The sequence below is a fragment of the Hippopotamus amphibius genome, chromosome 3 (genome assembly GCF_030028045.1).
Source record: "Hippopotamus amphibius kiboko isolate mHipAmp2 chromosome 3, mHipAmp2.hap2, whole genome shotgun sequence".
NCBI lineage: Eukaryota > Metazoa > Chordata > Mammalia > Artiodactyla > Hippopotamidae > Hippopotamus > Hippopotamus amphibius.
The window spans coordinates 166,079,814-166,104,716 of record NC_080188.1 but is presented as its reverse complement, the minus strand read 5'-3'; the positions used below and the strand labels follow the sequence as shown (position 1 = coordinate 166,104,716).

General features: G+C 39.7%; 1 protein-coding gene across 2 annotated transcripts in view; it reads right to left on the bottom strand.

Annotated features, from left to right (window-relative positions):
- The window catches only part of NIBAN1 (niban apoptosis regulator 1), a 145,412-nt gene that overhangs the window by 48,944 nt on the left and 71,565 nt on the right, over window positions 1–24,903 (bottom strand). For both annotated transcript variants that reach the window (XM_057726152.1, XM_057726153.1), the window contains exons 4-5: window positions 24,384–24,498; window positions 20,012–20,179 (exon numbers count right to left, since the gene is read on the bottom strand). In XM_057726152.1, coding sequence (XP_057582135.1) covers window positions 20,012–20,179; window positions 24,384–24,498 — 283 coding nt within the window. The remainder of the gene's footprint in view (window positions 1–20,011; window positions 20,180–24,383; window positions 24,499–24,903) is intronic.

The window sequence follows — 24,903 nt, the reverse complement described above, 5'->3', positions numbered from 1 at the left end:
TGGCCAGTCTTAGTAGTCAGAAATCTGCCTAGTAAGAGAGATTTTCACAAATCATCCAAATAATAAGCCGAAAGTGCTCTTCTGTACCAAGAATAAGGACCAAACAGGAATGATAGGAAGTGAAAAGGAGCATGAGAAAAGTTGCAAAGTTGATGCACCTTTGGAGAGAAATGGAAATTTAGCAAATAATTCATAGTCAAGTGGATAGTCACAGAAGAAAGCTGAGTCTTCCAAGGAAATTGCCTTTGCTATTAATATAAATAAAATGGACCCTCCTCCCAACACTCTGGATAGCTTTAATAGCTACTCTTATCATTTCCAGACACGTCTTCCAATAAGGACCTCCTCCCTAAAATCACTCATTCAGTTAAAAAAAAGAAAATGTGTGCATGTTTACTATACCCCAGGCCCGGGGCTGGGGCTGAGAAGCAATGGTAGATGGGCACTGGCCCAGCCTCCAGGAGCTTCTAATTTTGGGCATCAGACAAGTAAGCAGTCGATGATGATATAATGTGGTTAGTACTGGGAGGAAAGAAGGAAGGACAGATGAATGGACAGACACGAATAAAAATCAGAGGCGCTTTCATCCAGCCCTGATAAATTAAAGAAGGTTTTCCAGGGGAAATAGCACATAAGCTAAGGCTTTCAGAAAATGAAATTAAGAAACCCCAAGTGAGCTACTAGCCAGGATTTATTCCTAAGGCAGAAAGAAGCAAAAGGCAGTGAAAATAGTGTTGCAATTCTAGGATATGTTCTTTGGAGAAAAATTAAGACAAGAAATATAATTTCAAGATTATAATGTGTAACAGTCCATTTATTTCCAATTGTGAGCTCCTTACGATATTTTAATTTCAAATCTGCTCCCTTCCCTTCAGTTATGAAATTCACATTTATAGGTACATCTTAATTAGACTATAAGTGACTTAGATTCCTAACCTGGTAAAAGGAAATTGTGTGAGTAGAGTAGAACCATGTTCATTTAAAATTACCAAATATGGAACTAGAAATCAGAAGAGGAACCAGAAATGGAAAACTTTAGACCACCTTCTGTGTCCAATGGCAGCTTACTCATCTATGTTGGGAATTTCCCTCTACTTCATCATAACCAAGCCAAACTATAAATATCAATCAAACTATCACAAAATTAATGACATTAATGATATTTAGAACTTTCTGGCAATCCTAAGGTTTTGTTTGCAAGGTATCTATAGAAGAAATAATGGAAGTTTTGCAGTTGTTTCAGCCAACCAGAATTCAAAATTTCTTTTCCACTTTAATGTTGCCTATTGCAGCACACATGCAAGTCTGATTCATTTTAAAATCAAGGACTATACATGATGACCTGCATCCGCACTAGAGATACACAGTGCAGCACCTGTACTAAGGCAGCAACATCAGCAAGGCCAACCAGAAAGCTGGGATGTAGCCCCCACCACACACAAAACACACACACACTACACATATCAAAACTGGCCCAGCTGTCATACTGAACGCCCTTAATGAATGGCCTTGTTGCAAAGTGTTGTGGCTTCTGACTAGGGCACCTAGTGCCAGGAAGTACAGATCACTTTGTGTTTGTTAAGCTTCTTCTGACAAGAAGTACTAGACAGATGCAAACTACCTATGTTCTCGGCAAGAATGACTCATTACAATTGCCAAAAGGAGTCTACAACTCCAAAGAAAGGCTTTTGGCTCTCAGAACGTCAAAATATTTAACATGATGTCTTAAAGAGTGGAGAGCAACAGAAGAGGGGAGACCTTCAACTATCATCCTCCTCACAAGAGACTGAAAAAGGAAAGGAAAACGAATAGTTAAGAAGTCTTATAGAAGTGCATCTGAGCTGATTCACCATGTTCTTGGGAACTGAACCATTTCAAGTTGTGCAGGAGTGGGCTTGAAATAAGATGGAATGAGGTAAAATGATGTTCCTGGTTTACTTTCCAGTTCTGTTACTACACCTGTCCTTGACTGTCATAAGAAAATAATTCCAGGGAATTCCCTGGAGGTACAGTGGTTAGGACTCCACGCTTTCACTGACAAGAGACTGGGTTCAATCCCTGGTCAGGGAACTAAGATCCCGCAAGCCATGCAGTGTGGCCAATAAATAAATAAATAAATAAAATTTTAAAAGGTAAATAAAAAGGTAGAAGTGATTTAAAAAAAGAAAAAAGAAAAGAATTCCCAATCTCTCTACTATTGATTGAATGGGCTAGCCTTACAATGGAGTCTTGTTTACAAGCAGCAGCTGTGTGTTTTTGGTTTGTTTCCTCCTACCCAGAATCTAAGACCATGTTCTGAATATGGTAGGCACTTAATAAGGGTTCTTTTGTTCCAATTTTTGCCTACCTTGTCACTTAAGGTGTCATTTATCCCTGGCATATATGCACAAAACTAGAAGAAAAGTGGTCTTCACCAGTCCAGGCTTTTGGGCTGTCCTCTACCTTCTGTGGAAAGCTAGGGAAGGAACAGGGAAGTACAAATGAAGAAAAGTCTCAGTTCTTTTCTTAGTTGGCACTTGCATAGGGCATGTCCTGATCTCCCACAGGAAAGGGAACTTGGTAGGGACTGGCTTGGTCAAAAATGGGTGTTATGATGTCAATGCTCCTTCCCAACTTCCTCCTCTTTCACTCCCTTTCTAATCCCCTTAAAATAGGAATGTCCCACTAACAGGCAGATGGTGGTCACTTGAAGCATAATTTGTGGTCTCCAAAAGAAAACACTAAAAAATCAGGTCAAGTCAGGACTTCCCTCCAGCAAAAGCCAACATAGGAATCCAGCTAGTATAAGAAAATGCTGAAAGGAAAAAAATATATAAAGGCTAAATACTTAAAATATAAAGAGATGGTCATACACAAGTACAATGAATTTTCATTTTCACCCCTGTAATATACCCCACAAAATTATTCTTAACTGTATATTTTCACAAGCCAAGAAAATTCTGACTTTGAAAGAGCATTTTTACAGTACACAGTTTATCATGGGACCACCCATCTGGGTTGAGGCACAATTTCATGTTTAAAAGCAGAGAAAAGACTAAACTTATTTCAATTGCCACCTGAATTTCAACAAATATACAGCAGTTCACTTCCCTCTCAGATAGATATTATGAAATTAACCATGCTGGTATTAAGTTCAGTGAAAATTGACTAAGCTCAAATCATCTGGGCCTGAATAAGGAATTCGACTAGATTTTTAAAATAGCAGCTAGTCAAATAATGGGCATGCAATAGGTGCTTAATAAGCACTTGCTCACTGAGAAGCCACAGTGGTACAGTAGGTGAGACAGAGCATGGACTTTGGAGTCAGGTTGCCTGGGTTTAAAATCTGGTACTAATCACTAGCTGTCTTCCCAGGGGCCTCAGAATCCTCATCTATAAAATAGGATGTGATAATAAAAGTGCTTACCTCACAGGACTCTTGTGAGGGTTAAATGAGTTAATACAGTGGTTTTCCAAGCATGGGCACCATACCAGGCATACCAGCATCACCCAAGAACATGGTAGAAATGCAAATTCTTAGGACCCAATTCACAGACCTGCTGATTCATAAACTTTGGACATGGGGCCCAGCAATTTGTGCTTTAACATGCCTTCCAGGGGATTCTGGTGCCATCACAGTTGGAGAATCACTAAGTCTATGCCTGTAAACAAATTGCACCATTCCCTCTGTTTCCAAGCTCAGGGGAGCACACAGGGAGCCCTCAAGATTGTTAACACTTAAAGGCAGCAGCTAGCCTAACTCAAGTTTTCAAAACCCAAGGTTCCTCTGCTTTTGTGAGAGGTGCCCTCCCTAAACCCGGAGGAAGGAGCCTTCCAAATCCCCAAGACAGAAGGACATCAAGAAGAATCCAAACAAACAGAACTTGCTAAGCTTCCCCCAGCTTACTGCACTCAGTGCATACTCTTTGGCCTATCATATCTTTCCATGACTTTCCATTCTTCGCCATGCCTCGCATGAAAACACTTAAGGTTAACCGTTTCTTCGGGTCTTCATTTCCTTATGAAGGCTCCCATGTCACCTAACACTTGCATTAAATAAATCTGTATGCTTTTCCCCTGTTAATCTGTCTTTGTCAGTCTAATATTCAGACCGAGCCAGGGACCATAAGAGGGTGGAGGAGAGCTTTTCGCTCCCATACAACAGTCAGAAAAAGAGGACACAGGCAGAAGGGGAAAGAGTCCACCTTTTAAAGATCATACAAACACACATACTCAAGGTACCGCTTGCCAGAGGGAGCTTTTACATAAAATTAGATAATACAATAGAAAAGAAAAAGGCTTACACTGGAAACGCAAAACTCAGTAAATAAATAAAATGCATCTCAGTTGTACTTGCTGTTAGATTTAAGGTAACTTTCAAAATGGAAATTCTATGAAACTGTAGTACCCTAACTAGAATATTTTAAATGGTTCACTTTTATCACATAATTGCTAAGCACATTGTGGCCCTTCCCTGTTTTTTAACTATTTTATTGAATATCACTTCAAACACTGATTTCATATTATAAAATTCCTAACTCTCTACCAGGAATGTAATTTAAAAAAAATAAAAATTAAGTTGCTTAAAGCAAAATACTTTACATTTTAGAGGAAGACCCTAGACAGTAACTATTCTCTAACTTTAAAGGGATGCTGGTTTAGAATACAGATTTCTGGGCTCCACTCCTCAGAGATTCCCACTCAGTAAGTGTGGGGTAAAGGCAGGGAATCTGAAATTTTAAGTCTCTTCACCTCCACCCTGACCCCAAACCAGGTCATTCAGGGACAAGTGGTTGACAGACCACATTTTGAAAACATGGCTAAAAATCCTTGTCTATGGATAACCCTAAACAAATAAGAGCTTCTGATTAAGCAAAGTTTTCAGAGAGCTGAGACAACCCTTTTTATAGGAAAGGTCTGAACTATTTTTAATGGAAAGCTTCCTAAGATGTATTCCACATTTCTCTGTCATCTTACCCATAGCATATAGGGTATAAGTTAATCTCGATGACCGAAGACTTTATGATTATTGTCATGGCTGATACGTGCTATAGTTGCAGAGAACATTCAACATAGAGTTGACCAAAACACTGATTCCTAAAGTGGCCCTAGAACTTGAAAACGTTCTAAATGTCACCTTTAGATTTTGAGTCTTTTTCCCAAGGGAAAGGAGGCAAATGTACAGCTACAGAACGTCAAGGGCAATACAACATGGTTGCAAAATGAATGGGGGCTTAAAAGATGGAAGTGACCTTCATAAAACTGCCATTAATGACAATTAACTTTTGAACATCATTCACATTTTATCTGTTGGTATCCAGCAATATGGTAGACTCTCTACTTTACCCAATATTCTAACTGAAAATAAAAATACGTTGGATAAATTACACTGTAAATATTTTTAAATGCCTTAATGAGCTGGCTATAAAGTAAGGAATCTATTATGGGTTGCATTGCGTTCCCTCCAAATTTATGTGTTGAAGTTCTGACCCCCAGTATTTTAAAAAGTGACCTTGTTTGGAAATAAGGTCGTTGTACAAGAGATTAGTTAAGATGAAGCCATTCTGGGGTCGATTAAGCCTTAATACAATGATGTTCTTATGAAAACGGGAAATTTGGACACAGACAGGTACATAGGGAGACAAAGGCAGAGACAGAAGTAATGCTTCCCCTACAGCTCTCAGAAGGAACCAGCCCTACCAGCATTTTCATGCCTCCAGAACAAGGAGACAATAAACTTACGGTGTTTTAAGCCACCCAGTCAGTGGTACTCTGTTACATCAGCCTTAGCTGATACAAAACCCAACAACAGCCCTAGGAAACTAATATAAAACACCAAAATGTAAGCCAAGCCTTGAAGCCACTTTTAGAAAAGTGAAGGCATTAACAGACCTAATGTCCTTACTATCCTTAAGCTAATGACATTTAGCTACTCTTTTCATAGCCTCCCAGGATGCTGAGTACCAGAAACAAAGTCCCAACCTGTCACCAGCCAAGCCCACTGGGGTCCCCAGGAAAAATAAGATGGAATCCAGATGATAAAATAAGGTCTAACCTCTTCTTTTGTGCTTAGTCTAGTTTCACTTGCCTGTAGGCAGCCGGGTGCAGACGCCTTGTACCTAACACGTCGGATTAGAGTTCCCAGTGAAGAACTGCTGCACCTGACACCTCAGCTTGGCAGAAGCCCTGCACACGACTGTGCAATTCAAGATGGCGGTGGCAGGCCATGCGCAGAGATGCTCTGCTTGGCACTCAGTCTGGTGCACCAGGCGCAACACACCTGTGCCACCAACTAGCAAGAACTCCGCCCCCTCCCTCCGCAGACGGAACCCTATAAAGCAACCCCACCTAGCACCTGTCCAGGAAAGCATGAATTCTAGAGCACAAGCTTCTCTATTCTTTGATCAAAGAATAAAGCTTTCCTCTGCTTCTGAACCGAACTCAATCTCATTCTATTGGCACAAGTGACACCGAGCAGGAGAACCCTTGCTGGGACCCAATTCAAAAGGGTTGGTAACAAATCCATATAAGGTACTAAATTAAACTGCAGAAATCACCTGCAAAAGGTCTTAGACCATTACAAGGAAAATTGTCTGTCTCAAACCTTGGTGTTGAGTGAACAGATAAATATTTCTCATGAGAAATCATATTCATAAGCATGTCCCCACAGCCTTTATGGCCACAATTCACATTAGCTGAGTGGTCCAAATATCTAGCAGTGCCCTCAAGCATCTGGTAGGAGGTAACACAAATCCTCTCTAAAGGAATTCACCTTCAACTGGCCTCAATGCAATATGAGCTTATCATAAAAATCACAAAGTGTACAAGTTAATAAGGTGCCGTGAGCAAGAAAAAAGAGAAAGAGAAGATAGCAGAATATAAACCATAAAGAGCTCAGATATTAGCAACCACAGAAAACAAAATATATCAAGTTTAACATGTTTAAAAATAAAAGAAGGAATTGAAAATGTGAGCAAAGAGAGACTATTTTGACTATTCAGATTAGAAAAGGAATCAAACTAGAAATAAAAAATATACAAATTAAAATTAAAGCTCAATAGATGAGTTTAAAAGCAGATTAAATACACCTGAGAATAGAGATCTGTAGAAATTGTTCAGGAAAAAAAAAGATGGAGAATATTAAATAAAAGGTTAAGGCAATAAGAATATATACTATGTATCTAATCAGGTTCCCTAAAGGAGAAGAGACAGAGGATGAGGGAGAAGAAGAGGTAATGGCTACAAGTTTTCCCAAGTTGGTTGTACAATAACCCACGTATGCAGCAAGACTAACAAACCTCAAGCAGTATAAATAAATAGGAAATCACAGCCAAGACACATTCTTGTGAATTTGCAGAATACCAAAGACGTTTTAAAGAGACGTTTTAAAAAAGAATAAGAGAGAAAGGAGTCGAATATTCTTGAAAGAAAAACAATTAGGCTGATAGCAAATTTCTCAACTTAAGTGATAGAAGCCAGAAGATAGTGGAATAAAATATTCAATGTGGTGATGGAAACATAACTGCCAGCCCAGGATTTCATATGCAGTAAAAATATCTTTTAAGAACAAGGATGAGATAAAGACATTTTCTGATAAACAAAATCTAAGAAATTGTGATCCCAAACTAAAGAAAATTCTATAGGATATACTTTATGAAGAAAGAAAATGCCCCCAGATGGAAGGTCTGAGATATAAGAAGAAATTATGAGCAAAGAGTGATAAAGATGTGGTAAAACATTAGCACTGTGTAAAGCAGTTAACAATAATATAGTGGAAGGTTAGAATAAAAAGATATAATTAAAATTCAAGTCAGTAATAGCCTGCTTATAAGTGAATGGGGGTGGGGGTGGGGCGGGGAGGGTAACGTTAATGGAGTTAACATGTTTCAAGTTCTCTGTATTTTTTGAGAGAAAATTAAGGCTATTGATTAATTTTCGACTTTGAGAAGTTATGCAGGCTAACAAAATATAGAATATACACATTTCTATTGTATAGCAATAATAATCCAGAAGAAGGCAAGGATGTAGAGAAAAGGCAACAGAAAAGGTGGGCTATATAGAAAATACAAAATAAGATGGCAGGGCTATACGAGTAGTTATAGTAGACATAAATAGACTGAATGCTCCATTTAAAAGACGGTTGTTTTCACTAACTAGATATTCCACGCAAGCCCTAAAGAAAAAGAAATTTAGTGTAGCTACATCAATATCAGACAAAACAAACTTGAAGGCAAAAAGTATTAATAAAGATAAAATGGGTTATTTCAGAGTGATAAAAGATTCAATTCACTAGGAAGATAAAATGTCAAATATGCATTCATCTAGTTTATATATATATATGTTACAAAATATGTAACAGAATATAATTCAACAGTTAATAGAAATGAAAACAATCTACCATCATAGTGGCAGATTTTAATATACCTCTCCTAGTAACTGATAAACCAGCATAATAAAAAAATAATTAGTAAAAATACAGAAGATTTGAATGACACAATTGACACACGTAAGCTAATGGGCATACGCAACGGTTGAATATATACTCTTCCCAATTACCTATGGAGCTTTTCTAAAAATCGACCACATATAGAGCCACAGAATAAGGGGCAACAAATTTTAAAGGATTATAGCATAGAGACTATATTCTCTGTTTACAGTGCAGTTAAACTAGAAATCAACAGTAAATACACAATATATATTTGGAAATTAAGAAACATAATTCTAAGTAACTCATAAGTCAAATAAGAAGTAATAATAGAAAATTAGAAAATATTTAAATCTTAATGAAAATGAAAAATACTGCCTATCCAAATTTGTGGGATTTAGTTAAAACAATGTGTAGAGGGAAATTTATAGCATTTAAATGCTTATATCAGAGTAGAATCCTGGTGATTAATGAATATATTATAACAGTTTTCTATTGTTGTAAGGCAAATTATCCCAAAAACTAATGGTGTAAAACAACAATAAACATCTATCCTCTCTCATAGTTTCTGCAGGTCAGGATTTCAAAAGTACAGCTATGTGGTTCTGGCTTGAGGTGTCTCATGAGGTTGCAGTCACATCATCTGAGGCTTAAATGAAACAGAAGCATCCACATCCAAGGTTGTTGGCTGGCAATGGTGCTGGCTTTTGGCAGGGGGCCTCAGTTTCTCTCACCATGGCCCTCCACAGAGGGCTGCTTGTGTGTTCTCACTGGATGGTGGCTAGGTTCTCCCAGTGGGTGATCCAAAAGAGAAAAAGCCAAGCAGAAGCTATTCTTTTTGTGACCTATTCTTGGAAGTCACCATCATTTTTGCCACATTCTATTTGTGAGAAGTGAGTCACTAAGTCTGGCTCACAAGAGGAGGAAAATTAGGTCCCTTTTTTTTTTTTTTTTTTTTTAAGGAAAGAGTGTCAAAGCATTTTAAAGCAATCACAATGAGCTGAGCACCTACCAATTGTATAGGTGAGGAAAAAACTCCAGCAAAATAAAGCCCTAGGAAACAGAAGGCAATTTTAAATAACATCAGAAATTAACAAAATAGAAAACAGATATACAATAACCTTCAAAGTTCAAATTTGGTCTTTTGAAAAAGTTGACAAAATTGACAAACTTCTAGTAAGACTAACTAAGAAAAAAAGAGAGCAGGTACAAATAAACAATATGAGAAATAAGGAACAAGTACAGATGCTACAGAGAATAAAGGGAGCACTGTGAGTATATTGTTTAACAATAAGAGGATGTTATACATAGCTGTACGCCACTAATTTTTTTAAAGCCATAAACAAAATGGATACATTTTTAGAAAACTGTAACCTACTAAAACTGACTTAAGAAATAGAAAAACTGAATAATCTTATAACAATTTAAAAATCTAAGTCAGTAGTTTCAAATCCTCCCTCAAAAAGAACACTACATTAAGAAGGTTTTGGGACTTTCCAGGTGGCGCAGTGGTTAAGAATCCACCTGCCAATGCAGGGCACATGGGTTTGATCCCTAGTCCGGGAAGATCCCACATGCCACAAAGCAACTAAGCCCATGAGCCACAACTACTGAGCCTACATGCCACAACTACTGAAGCCCGTGGGCCTAGAGCCCGTGCTCTGCAAGAGAAGCCACTGCAACAAGAGGCCCGTGCACTGCAACAAAGAGTAGCCCCTGCTCGTGGCAACTAGAGAAAGCCCACATGCAGCAACGAAGACCCAATGCAGCCGATAAATAAACTTAAAAAAAAAAAAAGAAAGTTTTACGGGCAAGCTCTACCAAACAGAAAAATACACTAGTAATTCCAATCTTAAACAAACTATTCCAGATTATAGAAAAGGGAAAAAGAGGAGGTAGGAACACTGTCTAACTACTTTTCTGAAGCAAGAATAACCTCGATAGCAAAATCTAAAAATGTCATTGCAAAAAAGCAAAATTACAGGTCAAATACACTCAATGCAGATGTGAACATTCCTTACATTAGCAAATCAAATCAAAAGTAAATTTCTATAAACAAGCAGCAAACAGAATGTGTTCACAGCAACACGTTCTGCTAATAACAAATAATGAAAACAACCCAAATGCCTATCAACAGTAAAATGATACTGGAAATTCAATAGTAAAATGGACACCAGAAATTATGGCATGTTAACATAAGGGAATGCAGTCAGCAATGAAAATCAACAAAACACAGCTACAAGCAACAACATGAGGTGAATCACACGAGTATAATATTGAGAAAAGAAGCCATGAAAGAAGATGTAGTAAAATTCCATAGGATTAAGTCTAAAAACATGCAAGATGATTAAACATGTGATAAATACAAAATCCAGGATGGTGCTCTATCAAAGGGAAAAGAAGGTAATAGGATCAGAGAGAGGCACATAAGAAATAACAGAGGTAACAGTAATGTTCTTTATGTCTTCTGCAAGCTTCACAAGCATTCTTCCATAGCTACTCAATATTTAATTTAAAAACCTCCAAACAGCTAATAGAATGAACAATAGCTCCTAGTACGGTTCTCTTCCGTCTCACATGCTCTAAATTTGTTTACAGGGTAGGAAGCAGCACTGCAGCTCACCATTCTATAACAATAGGTGAGAATTTTCTCCAAGCTCTCTGGAGTGCTGATTTTTAAAAGAAATTTGGAATATAGGCCAAATAGAATTCTTTCATAATGTTGATTATCTAGCCATATATTAAAACAGCCATACCATTTGCTTTGTCATTTTAATAAGCATGTTTCAATCTTAACCAAAGTCCATCTACAAGTAAAAATAACTAGAAAGCTATTCAAGCTTTCAGTCATAACATCAAAAACTGTCCTGTGATTTTGGAATTTACTCAATCCAAATAGCACAGACAAAAAATTTTTGCTTGAATTCACTTTAACTCTCTGGTTGCTTAATTTTTTTTATTATTATTCCAATGTGGCACCCTTAGTTACCATAATAACACAATTTTTAGACCTGCATACCAAAATAACTACTTGGTTCACTGAAAGTGGAGGGGCAAGGTGGGCAGGAATCTGTGGTTTCACTGAAACTATAGCGTGTATTTGACAGGCCAAAAGAAACATTCAAAAGTAGTTCCATGGCAACGTAGCTTTAGACAACAAATGAACCAAAGACTATGCACTGGTGGTGATAAGTGCTAAATGGCTGACAGCAGCAGTTCCGTTTCTTCTGGTCTCTGATGAAGACCTGTTCTTTCAGGTCCAGCTCTTAGGTTGTTTTGAGATCTTCAAGTAATTTAAGTAAATCTATAAGTATAAATAATATGAATAAAACTTGTTTAGACCTATTATTTCAGCTTTACTGAGGTATAACTGACATAAAATTACAAGCTGGGACTTCCCTGGTGGCAGAGTGGTTAAGAATCCGCCTGCCAATGCAGGGGACATGGGTTCGAGCCCTGGTCAGGCAACTAGATCCCTCATGCCACAACTAAAAGAGCCCGTGTGCTGCAACTAAGATCCGGCACAGCCTAAATAAATAAATAAATAAATTTTTTTTAAAAAGTAAGGTTGAAAAGAAAATGTGGTATGTAAAACTGAAACAGATGTCAAGGACTAGGTATCAGGACACCTGGTCTTCTACCACTGGCTTGCTGTGACCTTGGGCAAGTAAGTTGCTATCTGAGATTTATCACAAATAAACTGAGGAGATGGAATAGATGATCACTAAAATCCTTCCCAAATTTGGAGTTTTATGAACAGTAAACAAGGGTTAGAGTGGGGGGAGTGATAACTTCTTAAGAAAAAATGGCATATTTACATGTTACATACTTACAATGTGTCGAGTGTTAACCTGTGTGAGGCAAAGAGTACACACTAAACTCAAGGAGAGACTAGTCTTCAAGCAGAGAGGAAACATTAAAAATTTTTTGTTTGGGACAGTCTATGAAAACTGGAAATTAATGTCTAGTTATTTATTAAACAGTAATTAGCAAACATTTTTGTTTACAATACATAGAGGTTTTAGTGCATTGAAATAAACGTACACTATGAAATACTTTTTATATGTAGAAGCATTCAAAGAGATGTTCACAAAAATTGTACTTTTATTTATCTATGTCCAGTCAAACATTAATCATTTGTAGTAAAGTGTCCAAAAGAGCCCAAGCACAGTTAGAATTTTCTAATTCATAGATATGTGTGTATATAAATAGAAGCATGAGTCATAAATGCAGAAACGTTTTCATGTATTACAAAGGAAAATTCATTGTATATTTTCAGTTAAAATTGATTGATGCCGGAAATTCCGTGGTGGTCCAGTGGTTAAGACGTGGTGCTTTCACTGCTGTGGGTCTGGGTTTGATCTCTGGTCAGGGAACTAAGATCCTACAAGCTGTGCAACACGGCCGAAAAATAAATATACATTTTTTTTTTAAAAATTGATTGATTCCCACATCAGACACTTAGTCCCTCAAGTAATAAACTTGTTCCAAAAGTGCTAATGGGTGTTCAAATATACATACCAAAAAGGATTTGCTCTAGCTAATTTGAATTAAAAGACCCATTTCTGCTTTAAAATTCAATTTAATTCAGCAGCATTAATTGAACACCTAAAATGTGCAAGTGTCAAAATGCAATCTAATAAAGGTGTTTGATTTGACTTGGGATTTCTGGGATAAGAGCTCAAGGCATAGAACCCTGACAGCAACCAATTCCAAAGTTTAATCACTATTACAGCTCTACATTCAGCCTAACTCACTCCATCAATGCACCCTTGAATGACATAATTGTCATAGGTGATTGAACCAGTCCAAGTTAAAACAGAAGTTTGTAAAGTGTCTTACAAATTGTGTTTTCATCAAGAAAGATGCGCTTTTTTAAAAAAAAATTATTGAAGTATAGTTACTTTCCAACATTGTGTTAGTTTCTAGTGTACAGCAAAGTGAATCAGCTATACGTATACAAATATTCCCTCTTTTTTAGATTTCCTTCCCATTCAGGTCACCACAGAGCACTGAGTAGAGTTCCCTGTGCTACACAGTAGGTTCTCATTAGTTATCTATTTTATACATAGTATCAGTAGTATATATATATCTCAAGATGCGCTTTCTTTATATACTATTTTTTCCAATGCATGTGCCCTTATGCTTCCCAGATATTCTACTGTGCCCTCTTTCTTAGTGTTCATTATGATGGGAACATGGGCATTTGCTTAGTGGCAGTCCTGACTGTCCTTTAAGCTAGCAGAGTGCTAGTTTTTTTGTTTTTGTTTTTGTTTTTTTTGGCCGCATTGAGTCTTTGTTGCTGTATTCAGGCTTTCTCTAGTTGTGGCAAGTAGGGGCTACTCTTCGTTGCAGAGCACGGGTTGTAGGTGCTTGGGCTTCAGTAGTTGCAGCATGTGGACTCAGCAGTTGCGGCTTATGGGCTCAGTAGTTAGAGTTAGGGCTCAGTAGTTGCAGTACACAGGCTTAGTAGCTTCGAGGCATGTGGGATCTTCCCAGACCAGAGATTGAACCCGTGTCCCGGACGTTGGCAGGCAGATTCTTAACCACTGCACCACCAGGGAAGTCCCTAGCAGAGTACTGCTGAACAAAACTTTGCCAGCATTCCACCTTCGTTCCAGAACCAGCTGCTTTCAGTGATGACTGCCTAACATGTGACTCCTTTATTCCTCAAATCCTTTATACTTTGTATTGACATCACTTACACCAGTGTGTTTATGAATTAGGCCAAACCACATTTATAATTGTCATCTCTAAAATCACACTTAAACTCTGAAATCAGCTTTACTTTATTACTAAGTTATTAATTCATTAATGTCTTCGAACTATTTTATAAAACACAAGATATTTGTCTGAGCACTACAAAGGATGATACGAGATTCCCCTTCAGGAATCTGCAATAGCGTTAGAGAAAGAGGACAACTAGACGTGAAAATGAATAATGTAAAGCAGAATGTGGTGGCATCCAATCAGTGGAACAGAGAATAGGCACTAGTGAAGTGATCCCTGTGGCCTTCATGGCAGGGGTCAGACTGAAGCTTGTTCTTAAAGAAGCAAGAGAGAATCTAAATACGTGAGGCGTGCATATTTCGGGTATATGAGAAGGCCAAACATGTCTAGGTAAAACTTCCATTAAAAGCAGGTGGGTGGAGTAGGGCAGCAAGGTTGGGGGAGAGGAGGCTTGTACTTGAGAATAGTAGGAAATCAGGCACACACAGCCAGTCTCTTTGGAATGAAGAGTTTCATCTTTTTGAAAATGGCAGTGCCACAGAAGGATTTTAATCAAACATTGTGTTTAAATATGATTTATCTGCTGTTTCACATGGAAGGAGGTGGCAGCAACTGGGAAAAGTATGATCGACTAAAAGCCTCTGGGAATGTTTATTATGAGTCCCAAAACAGGTTGGTAGCAATGAACTTGAAATAAAATACAGATGAGACACTGGCAATTGAGTAGTTATCTCTGTGAAGCGGGTGAGTCAGAGAGCCTAACTGCGTTACTGAATTTCACACAGGCTTTGTATTCCTAATGAACATGTTGCTTAACTGTTCAACAGTAAAATCACAGACCCACGTAGTGAAGTTAGTATTTAACGCAAAATCGCCAACCTCTTTTACATTCATGTTTACAGACTTGGGGTACAAACATCTTTAAGCTACTTCAACACACATCCTCATGCTTTTCCCACATGGGCATATTTATTTGCATCTAAAACTGAGGATGGAGGACAGACATATTTGTAGAGCCTAATCCAGATGCCAGGCCCTCAGCCAACTGCTCAGCCTTTGCCTTTGAGGGGCTCACAAGTTACTTCCTTCCTACAAGGTTAGTCATGGCTTCAATGACCACACACAGGCTGCTGACTTCCCACCTATGCCTCCATTCCAGATTGTGCTCCTGCCCTCCAGCCTTGTCCAGGCGTCTGTCTACAAGACTCCCTCACCTGGATGTTCCTAGACTTCTCCAGCTCAACATCTGCAACACTGAGCACATCCCTTCCCCAGAGCCTGCTCCTCATGACACAAGGTTCCCATCTCGGAGAATGGCTGAAACCTAGGGCTCTTCCTTGGGTTCTCCCACAGCCTTACTCCACACATGACTGATCCTTAAGTTCTGTTGATTCTACTTCCTGGATATCTCTCTTACTCAGCCCTCTTGCCACCTCCATTGTTACCTCTTTGGTGCAAGCTACCACCATCTGTTGCCTGCCAGAGCTTCCAAAGTGGCCCCCTGGCATCCCAGTGGCTACCCTCCCATCCCACACAGCAGCCAGTTTGCGTGACCTCTCTAAAATGGAAATACATTTGAGTTGCTTATTTGCTTAAAACTTTTTAATGGTTTCCTATTGATACCAGAATAAAGTGCAAATCCCTTAATATGCTTCACAAAGCCCTTTATAGTCTGGATCCTGCCCATCTCTCCATCCTTGCTTGGATCTCTCTCCTCTCTAAGCACCAGCCACATGAAATGCTTTCAGTTCCTCTAATAGTCCATGCTCTGACTCTCTTCCTGGCCCCAACAAATCCTGTTCTTCCTGCCAGGAACACTTTTTCCCCTTCCTGAAAATTCTTATGCCAAGGAATGATTATCCTGAGCTGGAAGGACAGATCCACATCGATGATGATCACTACTCCACACTGCATGTGTACAGCCCTCTATCTACGTTAACAGTTTTAACTATCTCCCTGTAACTACAAGGACCATATTTTGCAAACTTCAGTTCTGAATAGGACTGAATTTTGGACAACAGGACTCTCTTAGAACATCTTGGCTTTATACAATCCCATTTTTTGTAGTAGTGGACCTTTAGAACCCTGGACTTCCCCCATCAGGAACAAGGGGCTGCAGTAAGATTCCGAAAGGACAGAGGACAGCAGCTGCTCTAGGCACATGTCGCATGATGGGGTTGAAGGCAGGCCACCCCACGTTGTGCTACTCTAGTATGAGGATTATTTCCAGCTGAAAACAATCAAAGCCCAGGAGACTCAGGAAGAGCCTCTGAACTTCCCCGTTCCTGCCTAAAAGAATTTAAGGTAGGACTGTCGCAGGAAAAAGCTATCACCACAGATAACTGTAGTAAAGTATTAGGTGTGGTAGACAGGGAGGAACCTAGTAAAGCTGTTTGATCAAAGTCCTCTCTGTGTCCCACTGTCTTTGGATGGCTCAGCAAACATTAACTCTTTCTATCTTCCTGTGAATTATCTTACTTTCCCTTGAAGCCTCAGATCCCCGCCTCTTTCTTCTTAGTCCAGAGTATATATAAACCTCACCTTGCCTTGCTGTCTCTAAAATTCTTCATACTTAAGTGAATTCCCCATCTGCAAGTAATAAATTTGATTTTTCTCCTGTTAACCTGCCTTGTGTCATTTCAACTGCCAGCCAAAAGAACTCAAAGGGGAAAGGGGAAATTTCCCCTCTACCCCACACAATAGTCCAGTGTGTTGCTAAAGATTAATCTTGCAGAATTTTCATATGCCTGCTCAATGAAGGGGTGTCAAAAACAACACACACACACACACATACACACACACAACCCTCTATGCTTCTTAGGGGTGTAAATAATCTTTGAGGCACCCAGAGGAACCTCTGTCTCTTGAAGGAAGGAGGAGCAGAGAGCCCTCTACTTGCTCTTACCTACCTTAGGATATAGCCTTATTGTTCAAGAGCAGGGTGTAACCAGGCCCTCTGTCAGAGTTAAACAGGAAACAAACCCATTCCATAAAGAGGGACAGAAGAAGTGGTTCCAGATTCAGAACGAAAGGACATGGACACCTAGACTTATTTGAACCCAGAACTCCCAGGGCAAGTGGCCTGGGTTGTGTGGTGGGCTTTGAGCACCCAGGAACCCCAAGTAACAGAAATCCTTGGCAGAACTTACCACAAAGTCAATGAGATGATCTTCCCTCAAAGACCCCTTGAGGGCATTATGCTAAGTGAAATAAGTCAGACAGAGAAAAACAAATGCTATATGATCTCATTTGCATGTGAAATCATAAAAAAAACGAACTCATAGAAGCAGAGAATAGATCGGTTGTTGCCAGAGGAGGTGGGGGGGAGGATGGGTTTAAAGCGTCAAAAGGTACAAACTTCCAGTTATAAAATAAACTAAGTCAGGGGATGTAAGGTACAGCATGGTGACTATCATTAACAATACTGTACTGTACATGAAAAGTTGCTAAGAGAGTAGATCTTAAAAGAGCTCATTAAAAAAAATTTTTGTTAACTACATGAGGTGACGTGTTAACTAAACTTGTGCTACTCATTTTGCGTTGATCCTATATTAAGTCATTTTCTTGTACACCTTAAACTAATACAATGTGATTTGTCAATAATATCTTAATAAAACTGGGGAAAAAAAGAGCTTGAGGACTTGTGAATGGACAGATCAAATAGCGGCCCGGCATCAGCTGCTAGAATATCCTGGACCTAGTTCTCAACAGCGGCGCCTGCCAGCCTGAGAGCCAATGGGGCAAGGACACAGGCATACAGCCCAGACTCTGGTCACCTGGGGATGGAATCCGCAGCCTCTCCAAAGCCCCCTCAGGGTTTCTGGCCCTTATCACAGCACCAATTTTACACCTATTTCTAAACGTTTCTGGTAATTATGGAAAAATAATGGTTAACTGGGAGTTTGTGAAACCTCTTACTGGTTTACTCAAGATCTCATGATGAATAACAGATAGCGATTGAAAAGAAAAAAAGCGACACAGTAAAGATGGGTGGTGCATTGTGCCATCAAATACAAAGAAACGGAGGCAAGAAAGGAGAGATCCATGATCTCATTGGCCCATGACAAAGACAGTTCCCGACAATGTTTTGACGGTCTCTGGGTCTGACTGGAGCCGCTGGAAGTTATGCCAAATCACGTTACGTTTGTATAAAGCCTCAGTGAGGTTTCTGGACAGAGGAATGTGACACAGAACCAGGGCAACGTGACTAGACCCCATTATCTCAGTGCCTTTGATAACATACTGGAGAGCAGAGTGGGGCTTTGAATCGACTGAAATCTTCCATAAATGGACTGTAAATGCAGGCTACATAACTTCCAAAAACTCCCCAGAGACTTTCCTATTATGTACATGGAAGGTGGAATGAAGCCAGTCCCACTTGGCTGGGTAGAGAACATTCTCTGCTTAGTGAAACTTCATGGTTCTTGTGCTTAGTGCCAAATGCACGTTCATACTAGACACACTGGGCACAGAGGTATAACTGTATCGAAAAATGAGTTAGACGGTACAGGCCGTGCTGGGCAACTCTTTGTCTCTAAAACATCAAAACCACAAGGCAAGATATTAATAAGGATATCATTTTTATAAAGTCCCTAATGAGTTATGAGCCAATATTATGATGAACGTTACTCAGGGTTGCTATAGCAAGATAGAGCGACACTATCTTTTTCCATTAGCCTCATATCACTACACAAGCTAAAATCAAGAACAGACTGAGATGCATCACTAGTGACTTTTGCTTGGTGGAACTGACACTATCAGGGAAACCTCAGAACTTTAAAGTAAGTGTACAATGAAATTAGCCTTATTAGGAGACACGGTAAAGGCACAGATGGATGAGGTGACTGAACTCAAATGTTACCTGCCCAGAAAGGGCTCCCCTGACAAGCCTCCTCCCTTCTTTCCTATGCAGCAACCTCTAGTTACTCTGTAACACATAACTTTGATAACTATCAAGTTATCTTGTGAATTTGTACATGTGTTTGTTCCTCTTTCCCGTTTGAATGTAGACCCCAAAGAGAGGAACTTTGTATGATTCATGACTCTGTTCCTAATACCTTTAGAGGTTGGCACAGAATAAGTCCTCAGTAACGTCTGACTGGTTATTTTTCCAACTGCCAAAAGACAAACAGCTCAAATATCTGCACATGAAGGTTTCATGGAGTCCAGAAAAACCAGCATTCACATCAATTTATCAAAAACATCACATACTGGAATGAAAAATCTTTTTTATTATAGACCTACTATTAATTAAATTGGTATGTAGAGGCAACATGGTCTGAAGCAATGCAACTCCAAGTGTGGTCCGTGGACCAACAGCATCAGCATTCCTTGGCAGTTTGTTAGAAATGCAAAATCAGGGCCCCACCACAGACCCAGTGCATCAGTATATCTGAAGGTGGAGCCAAAAAAAAATCTGTTCAGCAAGTTTTCCCTGCGATTCTTACCTACCCTAAAGTTTTGAGTAACGGTTGTTCAGAAATAAAGGTGAGAATAAACAAGAAATGTCATAAAGACTAGGATTTTGCCAGGGCCAATTGGTACACTCTTGCTGTCATTCAGGTTTTAAAAAATCAGGAGAAAGGAAGGGGAGATAGTATACTCAAAATTATACGCATGAATACAGTGCTCTGTCTACACGTGCCATCAGAGACCTTTGCCACATCCTGCTGCGCTGAGGATTCCCTGCCCTGACTAAACAACCAACAAGTTGACCACGCTCTTCGTGCACAAAACTCTCGCTTTGCTCTGTTTCCCTCTCCTTCCCAGAAGCAGCACCATCTGTGGTTCTTTCTAGGAATCATTCTAACAGATGACTAACCAGACCAATTGAGAAAAGAGAGCCCAGCTGGGGTCCAGAGGGCAGCAGTGCCATACCGTGATTTAGATGTCTGATACAGTCACTCAGGAGAGCACTGAACTTCTTCTGGTCAGCGGCCTCCTGGAAGCAGAAGTAGCCGTGTCTGAGGAATGGCTGCCACAAGTACACCGGGAATTCCTTGGGCAGGACCACAAAAGGCTGCGTGTTCTCCTTCTCACTGGATGCTGAAGAAACATGGAAAACACAAAGGTGTTTTACAATGTGTATCTCTTATTTAAAATATTTATTTCAGGCTGTGAAGGTTTATTTCAGGCTGGGGGACAGCCAATAGGATGGAAATGCGAAATGTCCTCACAGGGGGGAGGAAAGGAAGAGGTCAGCTTCACCTGTCTCACTCCAGCAGGTGGCCTCCCCTCCTATGCACAGGGACAACCAAGGCCATCAGGCACAATCTGTCTCAACCTCCTCACCTGGAAGGAGCCGCAAACAGAACTCACGCTTCTCTACTGGCCCTTGGCAGTCAATGTGTGTATGTGTCAGGCACTCACCCCACTCTCCCCCAGGCTCTCTGCCCCGCACTCCCTCCTGCCTCCCTGTCACTGCTAAACCAGCATTTGCTGCTTTGATGCCATCAACCTCTATTCTCATCCTAGTCTTGTTCCTGCTCCACCAGTCCCAAAACCAAATAGCCTAGGTCACTAATGTCATCCTGACTGCTGGCCTATGGCTTCTTCTTTATTACCCACCCTTTCAACCTGATTGGAAACATCTGTTGCTGCTAATGACCACTTCTTTTGAAAACATTCTCTTCCCTTGACTTCCAGGGGCACCTCTCTCCTCATGTCCTTCAGGCTTTTAAAAAACTGTTTCCCCTTTACACCTTTATTGCTTCTTCTGCCGCTTCTCTCCATCTCGCTCTTTAAGTGTTGGTGTTTGCCCCGTTCTGTGGTGGTTTCTGTTCCACTCTCATCTCTACTCTCCTGTGACGTCATCATCCTTCCCATGATTTTGCATATTGTCTCTGCAGTTCCTATTTCCTTTTCCTCCTTCCCTTCCATCATGCTTTTGCATAGAAAACTCTCATTCATCCTTCAAAAGTCAGTTCAAAAGCCACCTCCTCTGGGGTGCCTTTGCAGGCACCACCCTCTGCCACCAGAGACAAGTTGGGTGCTCCCTACCTTGTTCTCCCCAAACAATGTAATGATCTGTTTTCTTATCTGGTACCCACACTCAGAGTGAGGGACATAAAGTGAGACAAGCCTCCCCCCCCCAATTAATTCTCCCCAGGAAGTAGAACCACTGCCCCGGAGCTCCTAGAGGATGGAGGTTCCATCTTGCTTATCTTTGTATGCTCAATCCATAGCAGAGCCATGGATCATATTCTACTACAGTTTGCTGAATGAATAAATGTGCTATGTTGTCCTAGTGAATTTCAAAAGCCTTAAACAATGGGACTTTCAGCTCTTCCCTCAAAATCATTTCCAAGAAACTCATGTTAAGCCATACTATTATTCAGACCCCTTGTCTAAACTTGATTCCCCTCCGTGCATTCCAATTCTATGATATTGCACTCGGTTAAATGAGCCCCAGCTTATTTCCAGAGTCAAGGAAAACAAGCAGAAGGAAAAAATTAGTTCTGTGCTCCCTGCCTACATAACGGGCACAAGCTCAAGGAAAGCAAGGGAAGAGGGACCCAGTAAGAGGCAACTAAAAGCACTGGGCATACCAAGAAACAGATCATAGCCATAAGGAAGGCTCCAGAACTGAGTCTTGCCACTGGCAAATGAATAAATCAAGATTGGCTTAGATAAAGAATAGATTTCCTGTTGCATACATGGGAATTCCGTTTCTGAAGGTAACAGGGTCGAATGCACTGGGAGCACAAACTTTGGCCCACCAGTCCCTAGCAAAATACCTAGCACATGATAACATAAGAATGAATCAACATATGAGTGACAACAAATGAATAAATGATTGAATGCTGTAGCAGAGACCGCTTAGTTGTAACACGTCTATCTCTATCCTCTCCTCTTTCTCAGCAATAAACCCCCTGATTTTTAGTTTAGAAAGTGCCTGCATGAAAACAGACTACATTTCCAGCCTCCATCACAGTTTGGTGTGTCACAGCCACTACGTTTTGGCCAATGGCATGTAAGCTGAAGTGGCAGTGAGACTTCCTAAAAGTAAACTTAAAGAGAGGGAATGTGCCTACCTCCTCATCTTTTTTCCCTCCTCCTGTCTGCAATGAGAAAGCCATGGCTAGAGTTCTAGCAGCCACCTTGGACTATGTAAATCAGGGCTACAACCCAGAGATAAAGAGGCAGAAAGCTTAAAAGAGTCCTTGATATTTATAGAACTGCCACACCAGCCAGTACTGCTAATATCCAAATATTTTTAGCAAGATAATAAAAACATATGTATTTAATTTGAGTTTTTTGTTGTGTGTAACAAAGTAGATTCTAACTAATAAAATGCCAAACAAGTGAATCATTGTAGCAAAATGTGGGCCATTTTTGATACATCATCTTAGCACACGACTCTGCTAACATAATGAAGACCTATGTTGATAAACCTCCAGTGCTTTTTCTCAAGTGAGGTTAATTCCTCCCATCTTTATTGTGGTTTTATTCTTCCCAATAAAATTAGAATCACACAGTGAGTCTTCCTGTTAACATAGTTTTGTGAAACCACTCTCCTTCCCTTCCCCAGATGTAACAATTTTGTACAAACAATTGAAAGCAACATTCACCCTTTACATTTAAAAAAGCTTTAACAAGCCCCACAAAATTCATTTCTATTAGCCTCTATCTATTACTCATTTAACTTTTTACAACAATTTTCCAGATGCCATTAGTCTGCATTTTTTCTGAGTTGAGTTACAAGGATATCACAAATGATCTACTGTAGAATATTCTATTTTTAAAACTGAGAAGGCCACAACATACAATTTAAAAAGTCATTGAAATGCCTAGTCCGAAGCCCTGGGCCAAGTGGCACTAGTCACACAGGCCTTGTGTTTTTTATTCCCTTTCATTCCTTCTGATGTATTTCATCAATAAATCAACAAACATATTGTCTGTTCTGACTGATTTCACTGGAAAGTTCTTTTGAAGTGGTTCTAAAGACTCAACATGTTGGTATCCCCATTTCTAGCGGCAGCTCCAGAGCCAAGATAACATGTAAGTAGGTGTTAAAATATAATAACATATATAGTGCACATAAAGTGTTGTTTTAGCTTGAATTACTTAGTAAGAGTCTGTTAAATCTAGGTTTATGGTTCATGTACTAATCCTATAATAGTGTTATTAAAAACACTATGCTAAGCATTCTGCACTGAAATAACAATTGATAAAATGATTTTATATTTTTCCTCATAAATTCCAGTGAAATGATTATACCTATTAATAAGAACCAGGGCTCCCTTCAAGAAACTAAGTAATTACTGTGCATTATGATTTATGCAAAGCCAGATGGAGTTCTTATATTATCCACAGTTCATGAATCTCTATGAAACGCTCTATTTGGTCTGTATATTATCCATCACACTCTCTACATGGAAAAAGTGAAATGAATGAGAATCAAAGTATGTTAGAGCTGGTAATATCCTTCTAGATTTTCAATTTCAAGGCCCTAGAGTTGGGAGAAACAGAAATTAGAGAGGTTCAGCAGTAGCCAAGGAAAATGCTTGATAAGCCTCACAGAACTAGATAAAAATCCAGTCTTCAAATTCTCAGTTCAATGCTCTCTCCATGGCAGTATTCAGCTATTACTCAACAGATGCTAATTAATGCAATGCTGTGTTACACAGTAGCTATGAGTTACTGTAAGGCTTGTTAAAAATATTTTGGGGATTTAGGATATTTTAATGCATATCATCTTAAAATTAGAAAAATAATGTTCTCTGCCAGGTCTTACTGAAAGATGGTATTGTACATTTCACAGACTGGGCCCTACGTAATTATTTCAGCTGTCCTGTGTGAAGCTTGCAATATAGGCCAAAGCTTCAAGATGCCTGACCAATGGTACATTTTCCATGTGCTGGAAACATAGTGACTGACTTGTGCATTATCAAATATGATTTAAAGTAATAGAAGTGGTACAACGTATACCTGAATTAGAGAAGTTATATCTTCATTTGCCCATGGAGAAGGTGTGTCTAACCCAGGATTTCTCAACCTTGGCAACTATTGATATTTAATGCCAGATAATTCTTCATTGTCAGAGATTGTTTAGCAAGCATCACGGGCCTCTATCTACTAAACGCCTGTAGCACCATCCTCCCAAGTTGTGACAACCAAAAAAGTCTCCAGACACAGCCAAATGTCTCTGAAGAGTGAAATCCTCACTCCTCCCCTTAAGAAGCACTGATCTAGCTAAACAAAACATGTTTAGGAATTTTGTCTTGGGAAGGAATGCCCAGCAACTCACCAATAGGGTCTGGGAAATGCCGATCAGATAATAAACTGTATTCATCTTCTGATGTTAACACCTTGCCACCAGCTGGAAGAATTCGGCTTTTAGGGGGAGCTCCTCTCTGATAGGCCTGGGAAAGGAAAGGCATACATGAGTGGACTTTTTTCCTCATCTGGATTTTTGGAAAATATTAGGAATATTGGAAATAGACAAATATAACCAGAGACAGAAATTCCCAAACTCTGTCATTAAGAGCCATTTATTCAAAAAATATGTTTTGCCCTAGAAGCCTTTGTCAGAGCAAGTGTCAGGACTTGCTTCAGGACCAAAAGGAAAGAAGGGTATTGTGCTTTCCACCGGCTATGTCCTGGCTGCATGATTGGGTCAGGTACAGTCACATGACCTGATTCAATCCAATCAGAGTGAGCTTCAGGTCTTGCAAGCGGGTCTGACAGGAAAGCCTCAGCTCTGAGAGGAGGTGAGGACAGGTCATTGCCGCCATCTTGTTACTGTGGAATTTGAAGGTGCCTGACGA